The sequence below is a fragment of the Nannospalax galili genome, unplaced genomic scaffold, assembly GCF_000622305.1.
Source record: "Nannospalax galili isolate Female #2095 unplaced genomic scaffold, S.galili_v1.0 scaffold2126, whole genome shotgun sequence".
In the NCBI taxonomy this organism is placed as follows: domain Eukaryota; kingdom Metazoa; phylum Chordata; class Mammalia; order Rodentia; family Spalacidae; genus Nannospalax; species Nannospalax galili.
In genome coordinates, this window is record NW_008354079.1 from 311,394 (window position 1) to 325,752 (window position 14,359).

The 14,359-nt window shown below is 50.4% G+C and overlaps 1 protein-coding gene across 5 annotated transcripts in view; it reads right to left on the reverse strand.

The window, feature by feature from the left end:
- The window catches only part of Soga1 (suppressor of glucose, autophagy associated 1), a 74,802-nt gene extending 60,494 nt beyond the window's left edge, over positions 1 to 14,308 (reverse strand). For all 5 annotated transcript variants that reach the window (XR_003846798.1, XM_029555044.1, XM_029555045.1 and 2 more), the window contains exon 1: positions 14,105 to 14,308. Coding sequence is in view for 4 of the 5 variants with exons in the window: in XM_029555044.1 (XP_029410904.1) it covers positions 14,105 to 14,176 (72 nt within the window). In the remaining variant the exon portion in view is untranslated. The remainder of the gene's footprint in view (positions 1 to 14,104) is intronic.
- Positions 14,309 to 14,359: the final 51 nt, after the last annotated feature.

Genomic DNA, 14,359 nt, shown 5'->3' on the forward strand with positions numbered 1-14,359 from the left:
CTCTCTCTCTCTCTCTCTCTCTCTCAATTGAAGCTTAAACAGAGTACTAAACCCAGGCTACAAATGGGCAGGAGGGGAGGCCAGGGGCTACGATAGGCACCCAAATGGCTGCCAGCACTTCCCTTTCTGAGAAAGGGTCTTTGTTTCTGATTGGCAGGCAAAGTCTATTGACTGGAGGAAATCTGGAAAAAACAGGTGACTTTCTGTCTTATCCCAGGGGCTTCTGCTTCAGGTCCAAGCCTCTCACCCTGGACTGCTCAGCACCCCCTGGTTTCTCCATACTCTATCTTGTTCCCTGTCAGGCCATTCCCTGAGCTTTAAAGGCCCTCACCAGGCTAATTCCCAACTCTCATCTTTCTAGAACATTCCTACCTCCCCTAATCTGTCTCAAAACCTACATTCTGAACTTCATGGTCCCTAATGATAATAACTTGAGACTGTATTTACCTATCCCCTAGTCTTTCTTTCCCCAACAGCTGGAAGAAAGGCTGGGTAAGTCTTGGTTGACCCATGTCTGGTCCCCAACATCACTAGCCAGGATATGGAATGGAGTAAGCACCTCAAGCAGATGTGAATCAAACGGTGATAAGGTTGCTAGCCTATCTAGTCTCTCTCCACAGTCACAAGCCTTCTGCTCCAGCTCCAGGTCTGTTAGGAAAGGGCAGATATCTTAGGCAGACCCCGGTGCCAATGCAGGAGGGTAGCACAGTCTGCCTACCCAGGAAACTGTCTGCTCCCCACCCACTCCCTGCATATCAAGTGCCTCTCTGTCTATGCAGTGATCCAAGAAGGCAGCAGGCAGGAAGCCACCTCTCAGAGATGGCCCGTTCCCAGAGTCCTGGGAGATTGGCCCAGAAGAGACTCTGGGTCCAGGTTGGGCAGGCAGGCCCAACATGAGCTCACACTGCTGCTAATAACAGGCTTGCAGAGTGGCACAGGGCTCCACAGTTTACAAAGACATTCCTAGTGAATCATCTCATGGGTCCTTGCAGAAAGCACCGGATCAGGCAAGCCAGGAATCCCTGTTCTGCAGACCAAGAGCAGCAGAACATCACGGGGAAAAGAAAAGTGGGCTGTACCGAGCTCACCCAGATGAGGCAAGAGACCAACAAGCTAGACAGAATGCTGCCCTCAGGACTCCTCCTCTGTGTCACTGTTCAGGGAAACCACACCTTTATTTTTGATGATCTCTAAAGATTAGCATCTCCTTCTACTGTGGTTTTAGGAAAAAAGTGGTGTTGTATCAGAAGCACCTGTGACTTAGATGCCAAAAGAAATCACCAATATTTTCATATCCCGTTAACGGTTGTTGCAGAAATGTCAAAATATTTTTTTATGCTCATCAGTACCTTGAAATTATAGTAGTTAACAGAGCTGACACTGGAACTCACGAGTTAATGAACATACATATTACTATATCATAATTGTAGAACATATTTTAATAACTGTTTCAACCCAGCAGTCTTCTTTGTATTTGATGCTTAACACTGAAAGATGTTATCGTGAGGCTTATCTCGGCAGAGGCTTAATGGGGTTCATGCATAAAATATGATGATGGAGCTCTGTTCTCTCTGGAGCACCTCATCTGCAGGGTCTGGGTTGTTATTCCAGGCTCTTATCTCTCCTATTACAGCATAAAAAGAGAGAAGAAGGACTAGGGAGATGGTTTGGTGCGTAAAGTGCTTGCTACACACAAGCATGAGGACCTGAGTTCAGATCCCCAGCACCCATGTAAAAAGCCAGGTGGATCCCTGGAGCTTGTTGGCCAATCAGTCTAGCCAAATAGGTGAGCTCCAGTTTTACTGAGTGATTATGTCTCAAAAAAGTAAGGTAGAGGGATTGGGGATTTAGCTCAGTGGTAGAGGGCTCCTAGCAAGCGCAAGGCCCTGGGTTCGGTCCTCAGCTCCGGAAAAAAAAAAAAAAAGTAAGGTAGAGAGCAACTGAGGAAGTCAGCTAACATTGACCTCTGGCCTACACACACACACACACACACACACAGATACAGAGGTCCACTTTCAAACCATATTTTGAATGTTCTAAGGAGGATTCTTTTCTGCATGAGACTTACACAAATGTAAGATAATAATCCAATGAGGACAAAGTCGAGAGTCTATTATCTAGGTCCCGTGGAACCCTTGCACCTGAGTGCAAGGGTATGACAAATTTGGCCTGTGGGAGACAAAAGTGACTGGACACGGCCCCTTTGCAGAAACACAGCAAGTGTCAGTGGTTAATCTGACCCCAGAGCCAACCCCTGCTCGCCCCTTAAGGGACAGAGAAGGAACCAAGGGGATAAAAGATTCCTAAAGATGGGAGGAGGTTGCCTCTTAGCAGCCAGGTGGAAACTGTGCTAGTCCTTGACACACTCTCTCATCTAAGTCAGTACCCTGTGCTACCATGGAGCTCAGCAGACCATGTTCCAGAAATCTTGGCTATACCAAGGCTGGCTCATCCACCTCCACCTCTAAAGCACTGATTACACCAGGCATGTCCCTATATTTGAACAATCAGTGAGTGTCTACAGTGGGTCTGGTGATCAGACCCATCTTGAAATTACCAGATTGAATTCTTGTTATGGCCACTCTGCTCTCCACTCAGTACAAGGAGTAGAGTGATTTTCTTCCCTCCTTCTGGAAACTTCCTTCTTGTCTCTGGAAACTCAGAGTCTTGCACATACTAGGCAAGCACTCTGAGCTACACCCCAGTCCCCAAGGAATGATTTAAAATAAATAAATAAATAAGCCGGGCATGGTGGCGCACGCCTTTAATTCCAGCACTCGGGAGGCGGAGGCAGGTGGATCTCTGTGAGTTCAAGGGCAGCCTGGTCTACATAGTGAGTTCCAGGACAGCTGGGCCCTGTCTCAAAAAAGACCAAAAAATAAAAATAAAATAAAATTATATATATATAATTAAGCCAGACATGGTGGCACACGCCTGTAATCCCAGCACTCAGAAAGAAGAGGCAGGCAAATCTCTGTGAGATTGAGACCAGCCTGGTCTATATATCGAGTTCTAGGTCAGCTGGGGCTACAGAGAGACCCTAATCTCAAAAAGCTCTCCCCTGAAAAAACAGTAATTAAAACGGTCTAAAATTTTCTCCTGTTTAGAACCTTCCAATGATCACCTAAATCTGGAAACAGCCCACATACCCTCTGGCTGGTGAATGGCTCAACTTCAGCAATGGTGCCCTGGGACTCCATGACCAAGCCACCATAGTAGATGCTGTGGGGTGCCATGTACACCACATTCTGCCAGGAAAGGCTACTGGGGCAGAGAGCAGACCAATAGGAAGGAGAAGGGCTTTGACAGAAAGGAGGAAATATGGACCACTAATGAACACTTCCATATCTTTTTTTTTTTGTAATGGTGAGGATTAAGCCTCACACATACGAAGTACAAGCTCTGGCACTGAGCTCTACCCCTAGCCCTTGGACATAATTGATATACAGTAAAATAAATTTTAAAAATGCATTCAGTTTGGGGTCCATCAGATGGCTCAATGGGTATGAGTGCTTGCCACCAAGGCTGATAATCTGGGTTTGATTCCCACTTGATGAAAGGAGAGAATCAATTTCCAAAAGATGTTCTCTGACCACCACATGTGTGTCCACAGTCATAAATAAATGTAAAACAATTTTTTTTGGCCTTTTTTGAGACAGGGTCTCTCTGTAGCCCCAGCTGTCCTGGAACTCACTATGTAGACCAGGCTGGCCTTGAACTCACAGAGATCCACCTACCTCTGCCTCCCAAGTGCTGGAATTAAAAGTATGTGCCACCACACAGAAGATACATTTTCTTAAATGCATCCAGTTTTGTGACCTTAATCTGTATTTTAATGGGTGTTAACAGTTATAGAACTGAATATATTTGTCAAAACTCATTTTACTATGTGTAAATTGTGCCTCAGGGCTGTGGGTGCAGTTCAGTGGTAGGTAGCTTGTCTAAGTATGTGCATGTCTCTGCCTTCCATCACCAAGAAGGGAAGAAGAAAAAGGTAAGTAAATTTTACTTCAATACGCCTGACCAAAAAACAAAAACAAAAAACACCAAAAACAAAAGGCAAAGCAATCAGGAGGCTAAAGCAAGAGGTTCACTGTGAGTTCAAGGCCAGCCTGGCTGCATAGTGAGACCCTGTCTCAAACAAAAACAAAAAAGCAACGTGGCATGGTGGCACATGCCTTTGACCTCAGCACTCAGAAGGTAGAGGCAGGTAGATCTCCATGAGTTCCAGGCAGCCTGGTCTACATAGTGAGTTCCAGGTTAGTCAGGTCTACATGAGATTGTATCTCAGATTCCCCCTCCTCCAAAAAAAGCAAAGCAGGAACACAGGCACTGCCTGGCCCAAACCCTTCTCACCTCATGTTCCTCAACTTCCCTTCTGTGAGCTACACTCCAGCCACCTGGGTCTTCTCCCAACAGAAGTCACCTGGCCTGTCCCAGCTCTAAGCCTCTGCTTAGACCCTCTGCTGGACCCACTGGCTCCATCTCTGCAGGGCTGTGCCAACTCCTGCCTAGGCCTCCTTCAATGCCACCTCCTTTGAGAAGCCTCCCTTCTGTTGAGTCTTAGCCCTTTGTTTCTTTCCGAGTACATGTCACAGGCTCATTTATGGCATTAATTTTACTTGTTTTTCTGTTTGATTGTGGAAGCTTGGTTTCTATCTCTAGGGAGCTATGTGGCAGGGCAGGCCTAGCACCCAAACAGCGAGGCTGAGGGGGAAGACCATCATCCCACTATGTGAGGGTGATGTTCATGGAGGCTTCCCTTCCCAGTAGTGGCCTTAAATTCCAGTCCACTGACAATGGGCCCTAGCCCTGGCAGATTCCAAGTCTTACCCAAATATATCACTTCCTCTCCTACTTCCAACTGGCCAATAGGCAGACAGACCTGGAATGGGCAGGCAGAGCTGAGCTACCTACCAGATCAGAAACCTCACTCTCATAACTGCTCCACAGAGAACAGGGGCCCCTGCCTGGCCACCATCGTTCCTCCCTTGGGCCAAGGCCCAGGCTGCCTATCCATCTGCCACTCTGGCTCTAGGCCACTTGTCACCTGCCCTGGCCCTGGCAACCTACCCTAGCCATGGAAGAGATGACCATCAGGGTCGCCAGCAGTGATCACAGGGGTGGCATGCCAGCCGCACCCAAGAGGCCAGGGCAGCCATCTGCTGTCCCTTCTTCAGCTCCCCAGGACTCTGACAAGTCTCCAGATGAGATCATTGCACTTGGATGCTAAGGGGGCTGCAAAAAGTGCCACTTCCCTCTCAGCTCAAATGCAAACAGTCCAGACACAGGCAAAGGAAGAGGAACTCAAAGGTTCCATCTCATCACACAGGGGCAATGAGGCCTGAAGAGGGACTGAGACAATCTCACAGCACCCAGAGAGCCTAGAGTGAGTGGGAGGGACTCTGGGCTCCTGTCTCCCAATGCAGAGCTCAATTCAGCTTAGCCTCCTTGGGTAGAAATTTAGGGTTGACCTGCTCAAAGGTTCTGGAATGGTCACATCTAGCCAAGTATCACTGTGTCACAAGATCTCAATGCCCCTCTACTGTTGGCACTGATGCTGCCTGGAGACCTAAGAGATCCTACTTCTATGGAACCTGCCTCTCCAACACTGCAGACAGCAGAAAGACTGACTGACCAAGCCACACACATCAGCAGCACAGGATCACTCCCTATATTCCCAGCAGTCACCAGAGGGTGAGAAATCTGAAAGAATGATCAAGTACCTTGCCCCCAGTGGCACAGACAGGACTTAGGTTCATCTTGAGGCTCAGAAATTAGACTGTCTCTGCAATGGGAGAACAAAAATAATAATAGTCAACATCTTTAAGAGTTTGGCAGGTGCCAGACAGCAGGCAGAGACTGACAGCCTTCTCTCTTTTCCAGTTATGACCCTACATGACATATGCTAGTCTAAACTTCTCACTTCACCGAGGAGCAAGCTGAGGCTCTGTGTGTGTGTGTGTGTGTGTGTGTGTGTTAAGGCTGACGGTTGGGGAGATGCTCAGAGATGACTGCCCACCAAGGTCACACCTGGCTTGTCACTGCCCTATTCAAGACCTCAAGGGGCAAATGAGGCCCTGTGTTGCTAGGGGCATGCTCAGAGGGGAGCACCGGACACTGTCCCTCCTGTTCTGTCTGTGTGCATAGGAAGGAAGGCAGCTTTGGATCAGGATATGTTGACAACATCCCTAGCCTCTGGGATGGAGCCAAGTCTCTAATGGGGTGAGAGCAGGGAGCTGAAGATTCAAGAGTGGAAAGAGTGACTTGCAGGGGGTCTAGGCCCACCCAGCCTAACTAATAACTCTTACCACTTCTAGACTGTGTGACCAGCAAGCACTTTAACCTGCCTGGGCTTCAGTTTAAGCCTGTGTAGAAGGAAGGAGCTAAACACCCAAGAAAGTCCATGCTGCTAGGAGGGACTGCCATGAAACCTCCAACACTCTAGTTATTGTGAGGTGAATGCCTCCACAAATCTAAGTACCTAACACAGGAAGCTTGCCTGAAATAGTGACTCCCAGACCCTGGGACATGACACATCACTAAGGTGAAGACCAAGGAAGTAAAGGAAAGAGGCCTGGGGGCGTCCCTGTGAACAAGCTAGGAGTCTGGGTAGAGACTGGGTAAGTATGACCGCACAGGCCACTGAGTCATGGGCTGGGCCAGGGAGGGGTGAGGCTGAGGAGGGGCAGGACCAGAGAAGGGAGACTAGAGTAATGGCTGGTGCTACTGAACAGGGCCAATCAGTCTTAGGCTGACTGGCAAGGGACCTCACACTTTCTGGCCAGCCACCTGTGTTTTTTTGTTTTGTTTTGTTTTGGGGAGGGGGTCTTTTTGAGACAGTGTCTTCCTGTAGCCCAAGCTGGCCTGGAACTCACTATGTAGACCAGGCTGGCCTTGAACTCACAGAGATTCGCCTGCCTCTGCCTCCCAAGTTCTGGAATTAAAGGCCTGCCACACCATGCCCAGCTCAGCCACCTGTTTTTGTTTGTGGCTCGGGCAGTAAGAGACTATTCATCACTATCTTGGAATGAAGGCCCCATTATACCAGATTATAAGTGATGCACAGGTTTTGGCCATCAGGGGAAGAATGTCTTGGGGTGGGGGAGCTGCAAGGAGAGATGTGTCTGGAGGAACCCCACAATGCAATTCAGCTCTACATTTGTCCCAGAATGGCCAGCACACCCAGAGACAGGGGCAGTTTGTAACCCAGGACTCCCAGACCAGAACCTGCTTATGAAGGATAAAGGCTGAGAGGCCAGATGAGTGATGATGGGTGAGGGTCAATACCTTACATACCCGTTCCCTCCTAACTGAATATCCATGGCAGCTGTGCAGGGTATTTCACAGATATAGAGACTGGGGCCTATGGAAGAGAAAGCAAAAGCAGGCCCAGGGTTGCAGCCCAGGCTTGTTGGCTCTAGACCACATGCTCTTAGCCCCTAGGGCTGGAAGAAGGAAAGAACTGGCCTGAAGCTCCCACCACCTCAGAGTCCTGTCATGCCTCAGGGCAGCCAGCAAAGGCAGACATGGTGCTGGCCCCAGGACTTCAATGACTGCCTTCTTCCTGTACCAGAAGGATGTAATGTGACCACAAATGAGGCCATGATGGAGGAATGGCCAGTGTGGCTGCTCATCAGACCCTTGCTTTGAATTTAGTCAAGCCCTCTCCTGTGTCCCACTGCCACAGAAGCTGCCCTGGGCCTGTCCCTCTCATCTTCTGTACCCAGGAAGATGCTGGACTGCCAAGTGTCTGAACTTGATTCCCCAAGTATCTATAAGAAAGGGATTAATTTTCCATTTTACAGATTTGAAGACTGAGATTCAAAGAGGGGACAGGTACAGGCAAGTGACAAAGTGAGGTTTGGCCTTAAAATGGAGAATGCCTATGACACCTCTTAGTCTTCCTTCTTCCCCTCCCTTAATGGGCCCCTAAGACGGGTCTTATGCCTGGTGCTAAGGGCACATGGTGCCAGCCCAGTCCCAGCTACAAGTCAACAAGGCCACCTCTCAATCAGGTGTTCACCGTGCCCATCACTTAGTGCCTTTCTCAAGCAGGCCCACCGGCTTCCAGGACTCTTGCACCCACCATTTCTCCAGCTCTTTTCTCTTTCCCTCCTACTCTCCCTTCCTTCCTGACAGGCTCACTCTGTAGCCCAGGCTGGTCTTGAACTCACAATCCTTCTGCTCCAGCCTTCCCAAGTGCTGAGACTATAGGCATGTGCCACCACGCCTAGCTCCATCTCTCCTTTTCAAGCCTATGGCCCCTTCCAGACCAGGACCACTGTCAATCATTCAGGCATACAAACTTGTTTAATGAGCCCCTTTGGTGGCAGGCTGTTCCAGAAAATGGGCACAGAAGCAGCCACTAAGGTTAACCTTCCTAGTTGCAATGCCCTCTCTTCCAAGAAGCCTGCCCAGCCACTCCTGAGTGTCCATATTTCCTCTGACTTCCATCATTTCCAGGTCGGACCTAGGAACGCTTTACAGTGGAGGTAGCATGGGCCTCTAGAGCCCTCAGCAAAGGGAGACAGGGCAAGCAGGAAATTCCAAGGAGATTAGAAGAGAGATGCCCTGCAGCAGTGTTCCTTTGGTGGCAAGCCTGACAAGTGTCTACTTCCCTCAGCTCCACTGAGCTTGGCTCAGGAACCTGGGGCGCTTCAATGCAGTTTTTCTAGACTTGGAGAGCTGCTGGGCCCCCATCTACCACCAGCCAGCCCCAGTTGGGTTCCTTGTACCACAGATCCTGGTGGTTACAAATCCCAGCAGCCGAGTAGGAGGAAGCCTTATGAGTGACTACAAACAGTAGGAGTGTACACAGTAGCTCCAGGGGGACATCAACCAGAGCTTCCTGTGTTTATTCGAGTGGGTGAAATGTCTCAGCCATGTCTGACACTTGCATCATCTTCACTTTTGTCCCTGCTATGTATATGTGGTTGCATGTCATAGCTGTGTGAATGCCTTTATGGGCATCTTTTTGTTATCTACTGAGCCTCAGGTCAGAGAATACAAAAGGTGGCTTCCCTCTGTGGGAGGGGCAGTGGGGGGGGTACTTGGGTAAGCAGGTGTCTGTGTCACATACTGAGTGGGTCTCTGGGTTCCCATGATGCTGGTGCATGTAGATAAGATCTGTGTGGATTTGTGTGTTCATCTGTATATGGATGTAGACTTCTGAGTGCCTGAGAGTATCTCCGGGCAATGTCCATCTCTGGGACCCAAGTGTGCCTAGAAGTGTGAGATGTATGAAGGAGGGTGTTTCCAAGCCTGAAGTCTCCTGCTTGTGTGAGTTTGTGTTGTGTTTGGTAGTGTGTGGCTAGAGGGGACAGAGGTAGCATGTCTGCACAGGTCTGTGTATTGCTCCTTATGTGGACATGCCTTGAGGCAAACTTCTGGAAGCAAACACCAAAAGTGAATTGCTGAATGTGTACTTGACCCAGGCATGAGTAAATGTGGGTCTCTGAACTTGAGCTCTGAATAAGTCTGTGTGTTCAGAGTGTGTCTAGGGACATAGACCCAGCTCCTCAGCAAGAAACATTGGCAGTCCTGGCAGCTCTGTGGTCTCCTCAGGCCATGGCAGCTGCTGCCTCACATTTTCTACCTCATTTTCCCTCCAGTTGGAGCTGCCTCCCTGCTTCCCTACCAGAGGCCAGCCCTGTCTCAGTCAGAGTGGCTGGGACGCACCGCAGAGTCTAGAGGATTCTGCTGACCCTGTCCTCTACCCAGTGACAGACTGGGGCCCTCCCCCTCCAGCTCCCAGGAGCTTTGAAGATCTTCCTGGAGAGGTCTACTACTAATCAGGAGACTCTAGGAAAATATAGGAGGAAGTTAGGGAGAGGGAGGTGATGACTGAAACAGGCACATTTACTGAGCAATGGGCATGCACTGTCACAATGAAGAAGTCCCACAAGAGGCACACTGAATCCGTTTTATAGAAGGAGTTCCCTACAGGCACATATCCATCTTCAGACGGGGACTCCTGCTTTTAGTTTTGTTTGGGGTTTATTTGTTTTGAGACAGGGTCTCATACATCTTAAACAGTCCTTGAACTCACTATGTAGCTGAGGATGGCCTTCAACTTCTGATGTTCCTGCATCCACATCCAGAGTCCTGCGATAATAGGCATGTACCACCATGCCCAGTTTATGCCAAGCTGGTGATGGAACCCAAGGCTTCATGTATGCTAGGCAAACACTCTACCATGAGCTTATTCACAACTTGCTTCATACAACTCTTAGCCTGGTGCCTGGCCCACAAGAGGATTCCTTTCACCAGCCTCTATCCCATACCAGACATGCCAATAGCAACAAAGCTCATCACTCTGTCCACACTGCAGAGGTTGGAATCCTGGCTGCATGATGGAATCCTGGTGCCTGCACTTGCCCATCTATATAATGGGCAGGTCAATGAGAAGTTTTCTCTGGACCCTTGTAAATGGCATCTATCACTCAAAGCTGGAACCCCCAGGTAGGAAGGCCTAGCTCCCTACCCCCAACCTATGCAGCAGGGAATGTGATCATGTCCTTCTGTCCTCCCTGGAGCAGCTCCTGGTTTATTAACATTCTAGTGCTAAGGAAACCCACCCTTCTGGCTTCTCCAGTTCCTCCAAGAATGAGCACACAGACATCCTGTCTGTTCACTGGCTAAGAATCATAACAATCCCTCATGAGACCCAGGACTTCGTTACTTGCAAGATGTTTTCTTGACTATTCATATCTCCCTGGTTGCTGAAAACAATCCTTGGAGAATGTCCAGGCACACTACTCCATCATCTCTATTATATAGATGAGGGTCGGGAAGGAATTCAGAGAGCCCAGTCACTTGCCCTTGGTAGAATCATGTCTCAGAGACAGATCTTTGAACTCCAGCACTCTGAGACATCCCAGACTGGGTGTGTTCCCAGCCTATTCTCACTACATGGTACAAGGTAACTGTTAGTGGTCACAAGGGACCTCAGACCACTGGAGCTTTGTGGGTCAAACAGTTAACCTGTCTGTTCTGCAGCAAAAGGTACATTTCTGAGTCCTGGAACCTCAGCAATTAACATTCATACACCCATGGTTAGAAAGGACCTAAAGTCACACACAAAACTCCCCAAATGCTCGGCAGTGATCACATCCACCAACACTCTGGACCATCTGTAAGCTGCTTCCCACAAACCCTGTCTGTACCCAGACATTCGAGGCCATCCAGCCCCTCTAAATAATTCAAGTGTCAGCAAGCTCAGCATCTTCCCGGCAGAAGCTTCTTCTGTCTTATCACTGGGAGAGACTTACTCCACTTATACTTTCCTTACTTGGGCCCCAGAGTAGGGCCTTGTGAAAAGGGAGATTATGCAGTCATCCAAGGGTCCTCCTTTGTTGACAGTGCCCTCCTCCCACTTCAGAGAGGTGAACCTGAGCAGAGCCATCCACTGGAGTCCAGGGCACTCCCCTCAGCCAATGTGGTCAGCCTGCAATGGACACACTGGGGATTTGGAGTTTTTTTCCTTCTTACTCAGTTTCTGCACCTCAGATGCAAAGTGGCCCAGAGAGGCAGAAAACAGCAGGAGTTTGACGCGCTCTTACTCCCAGCTCTGGCTGCCTGGAGCAAGCCCTTGCTCTGGCCACAGGCTACCCGCTGTCATAGGAAAAAAAAAAAAATACCCACAACAGGAAGCTCCACATGTTTGGTCCACATTCCCATCGCAGGGATTTCCACCCTGTCCAGGTAAGGTTGGCAAGTGCAGGAAACAGACCTGAAGAGCAAACTGTGCCAAGTGCACACAGTGAGAGTCAGCATAGCCAAGCTACCCTCCTCACTCACTGCTTTCCCTCTCTAGCCTAGACACTGTTCTCAATTCAAGCTTGTTCCAACTTCCCTCAGCCTGGAATGTTCTTACTGCAGTTCCTTATTCAGCTGGCTCCTGGCCTCCCTGAGCCTTGGCCCCCACCTCCATGTGCTCTTGGCACACTTAGCCTTCTCCACCCTTACCACCATCTACATTGTATTTTATTGTGACTATTGTTTAATCCTGGCCTCCAAGGCTCCCCAAGAAAAGACACTTCACTCAGTTCACAGTAATACCCCAGATCTGTGGTATGCAGCAAGTGTTAAGCAAACACTTGGTGAGTGAATGAATGAATGAATGAATGAACATCCAGGCCAGGAGGAAAAGCCCAGCCTGCTCCCACAGAATCCACAAGAGAATGTGGCAGATGCACATGAAAACATGTTCCCTATCTCAAGAACAGCAGTCATCCCAGTTACACAAGTAACATTTACTATATACATACTCTAGCTATGCACATAAGGGTAGAGGGTGTGGTCTAGTCTGATTTTAAAAATGAGAAAACTCAGGCTCAGAGATGCTAAGTAACTTGCCCAAAATCACAGAATTAGGAAGCTATAGACTCCAGATCCAATAGTGGCTGAGGTTTGCATGAAACCTCAACCACCAAACTGATGGTAGATACTGAGGCTCAGCCCTGGCCCAGACACTAGAATGTCCCCAGCTGGGCCCTGGCTGAGAGGGAGACCCTGGCTCAATCCTCAGCCTCCTGGGACTACTTTCCCAACTGCATAGTCACAGGTACTTCAGATGCACTTTGGGGCTCTGCTGAAAGACTTCCTGGGAGTCCAGGAAGGAGCCCAGGGTAAGCGCAGGAGGATACTGAACCAAGACGTGAAATGTCCCCCTTTGCAGGGTAAGCAGAAGGACTCAGGTGCAGGTTTGGAGTAGCCCAGGTGGAGAGTTCAGAAACAGGAGCATCCAGCAGGCAAGCCCCACAGGCCCTGCAGTCACCTTCCTTCCACTGACTTCAGAAGAAGACCCTACAGGCTGAATGAACCCCCAATTGTCAAAACTGAGTGGAGGCTTTGGGAAGACTCATCCTCCCATTAAACAGAAAAGGAATTGGAGGGTTGGCCTGGGGAAGGGTTCAGGCTGAAGTAGCAGGTGATCCTGCTTCAGACAGACCATGCTCTCTGATGTACCTAGCACATGCTGGATAGCAGATCCCAAGGAAAACAGGGAAGCAAGAAAACAAGACCCTCAACATGTTAAACAGGGAAAAACCCCTTTGGACAGAAGAGCCACAAGGCAAAGCGCTGCAGGGCAGGATGTGTCATTAGAGTGTTGTGAACTTCATGGCTCCTGGCCAGGGCATTCTGGGTGCTGTGCCAGGCCATCAACTGACAAGTGCAAATGACATTGCAGCCTCTTCCAAAACTGCCCAGCTGTGGCAGTACACCCCATGAAGATTCCAGCCACTCAGGCCAAGGTCAAGAAGCCAGGGCTGGACTGTCCCTAAAGCTGCCACTGTGCCAGGGTCTGCACTAAGTGTTCAATACAGCCCCCTGTCCCCAGGCAGCTCTCCAGTCCCACATGCACAGAGGGAGTACCCCTATTCAAGAGGGCAGCTTCCCTCCTCCCTTCCTTCCCTCCACGGGGGCTGGGGGCAAGGTCCACAAGAGCCAACAGCTGTCTAAGCCTTTTGCAGTGGGGACAGAAGACAATATCCTGGGATTGAGGAAGTGGCCTCTGAACCGGTTCTCCCACGACATCATCCTCCCAGGCTGTAGGACCGTTAGACTGGGCGGAAGTGGACTCCAGCCAAGGGGATGTTCCCAAATGTCATGTTTTCAAATCGGACCCGCCCTGAAAGGCAGGCAAGGACAAGCCTGCCGGGGAAAGCCCTGGGTAACAACTCAGGAGGGTGCTCCTGCCGCTCCTTGCCAGAGGATGGCCGCGGTTTCCCTGGCACACCAAAGTTGGCCCCAGAAAAGAGAGTCGAAGAAGGCCTGGGGCCTGGGAGCTTGGTCCTGAGCTGACTACCCACCCCCACCCATCTAAGCATCCTCCAAAGCAGTTTTACCGGGGCCCCTCTGCCCATACCTGTGTCCTATTAACGGTATCTCATCCAAGCTCCAGGTCAGGAGGCGGTTTCTCGGATAAAGTGGGGCAGGCACATGGGAGGGATCCCTAGGCCAACCCCTGAGTGGTCCCGGATCTGGGCCGCTCTCCGCAGCGTCTTCGGTGGAAAAGTGGCCGCTGCGGCCTCAGGCTCTCAGGATGGGGCAGGTCCTCCCCAACCCCCGGGGTTCCCTTTCCCCCTCAGGCCCCCACCTTGAGATAGTCGTTTTCGGAGCGCAGCTCCTCCAGCTCCCGCACTAAGCCGCCGGGCCCGCAGTCCAGCATCTCCTCGGTGAGGTCGGAGAAGGCGAGCGAGGCACTGAGTGGCAGGCGACTGCTGCCCACCGACGACTCGGCCACCGACGGCTCATCCGGGGAGGCAGGCGGCCGCGGAGGCTGCTGAGCCGACGGCGCAGGCTGGGGCGGCTGCCCGGTGCGGGTCCCCGCCGGGCCGCCGGCCGCCGACTC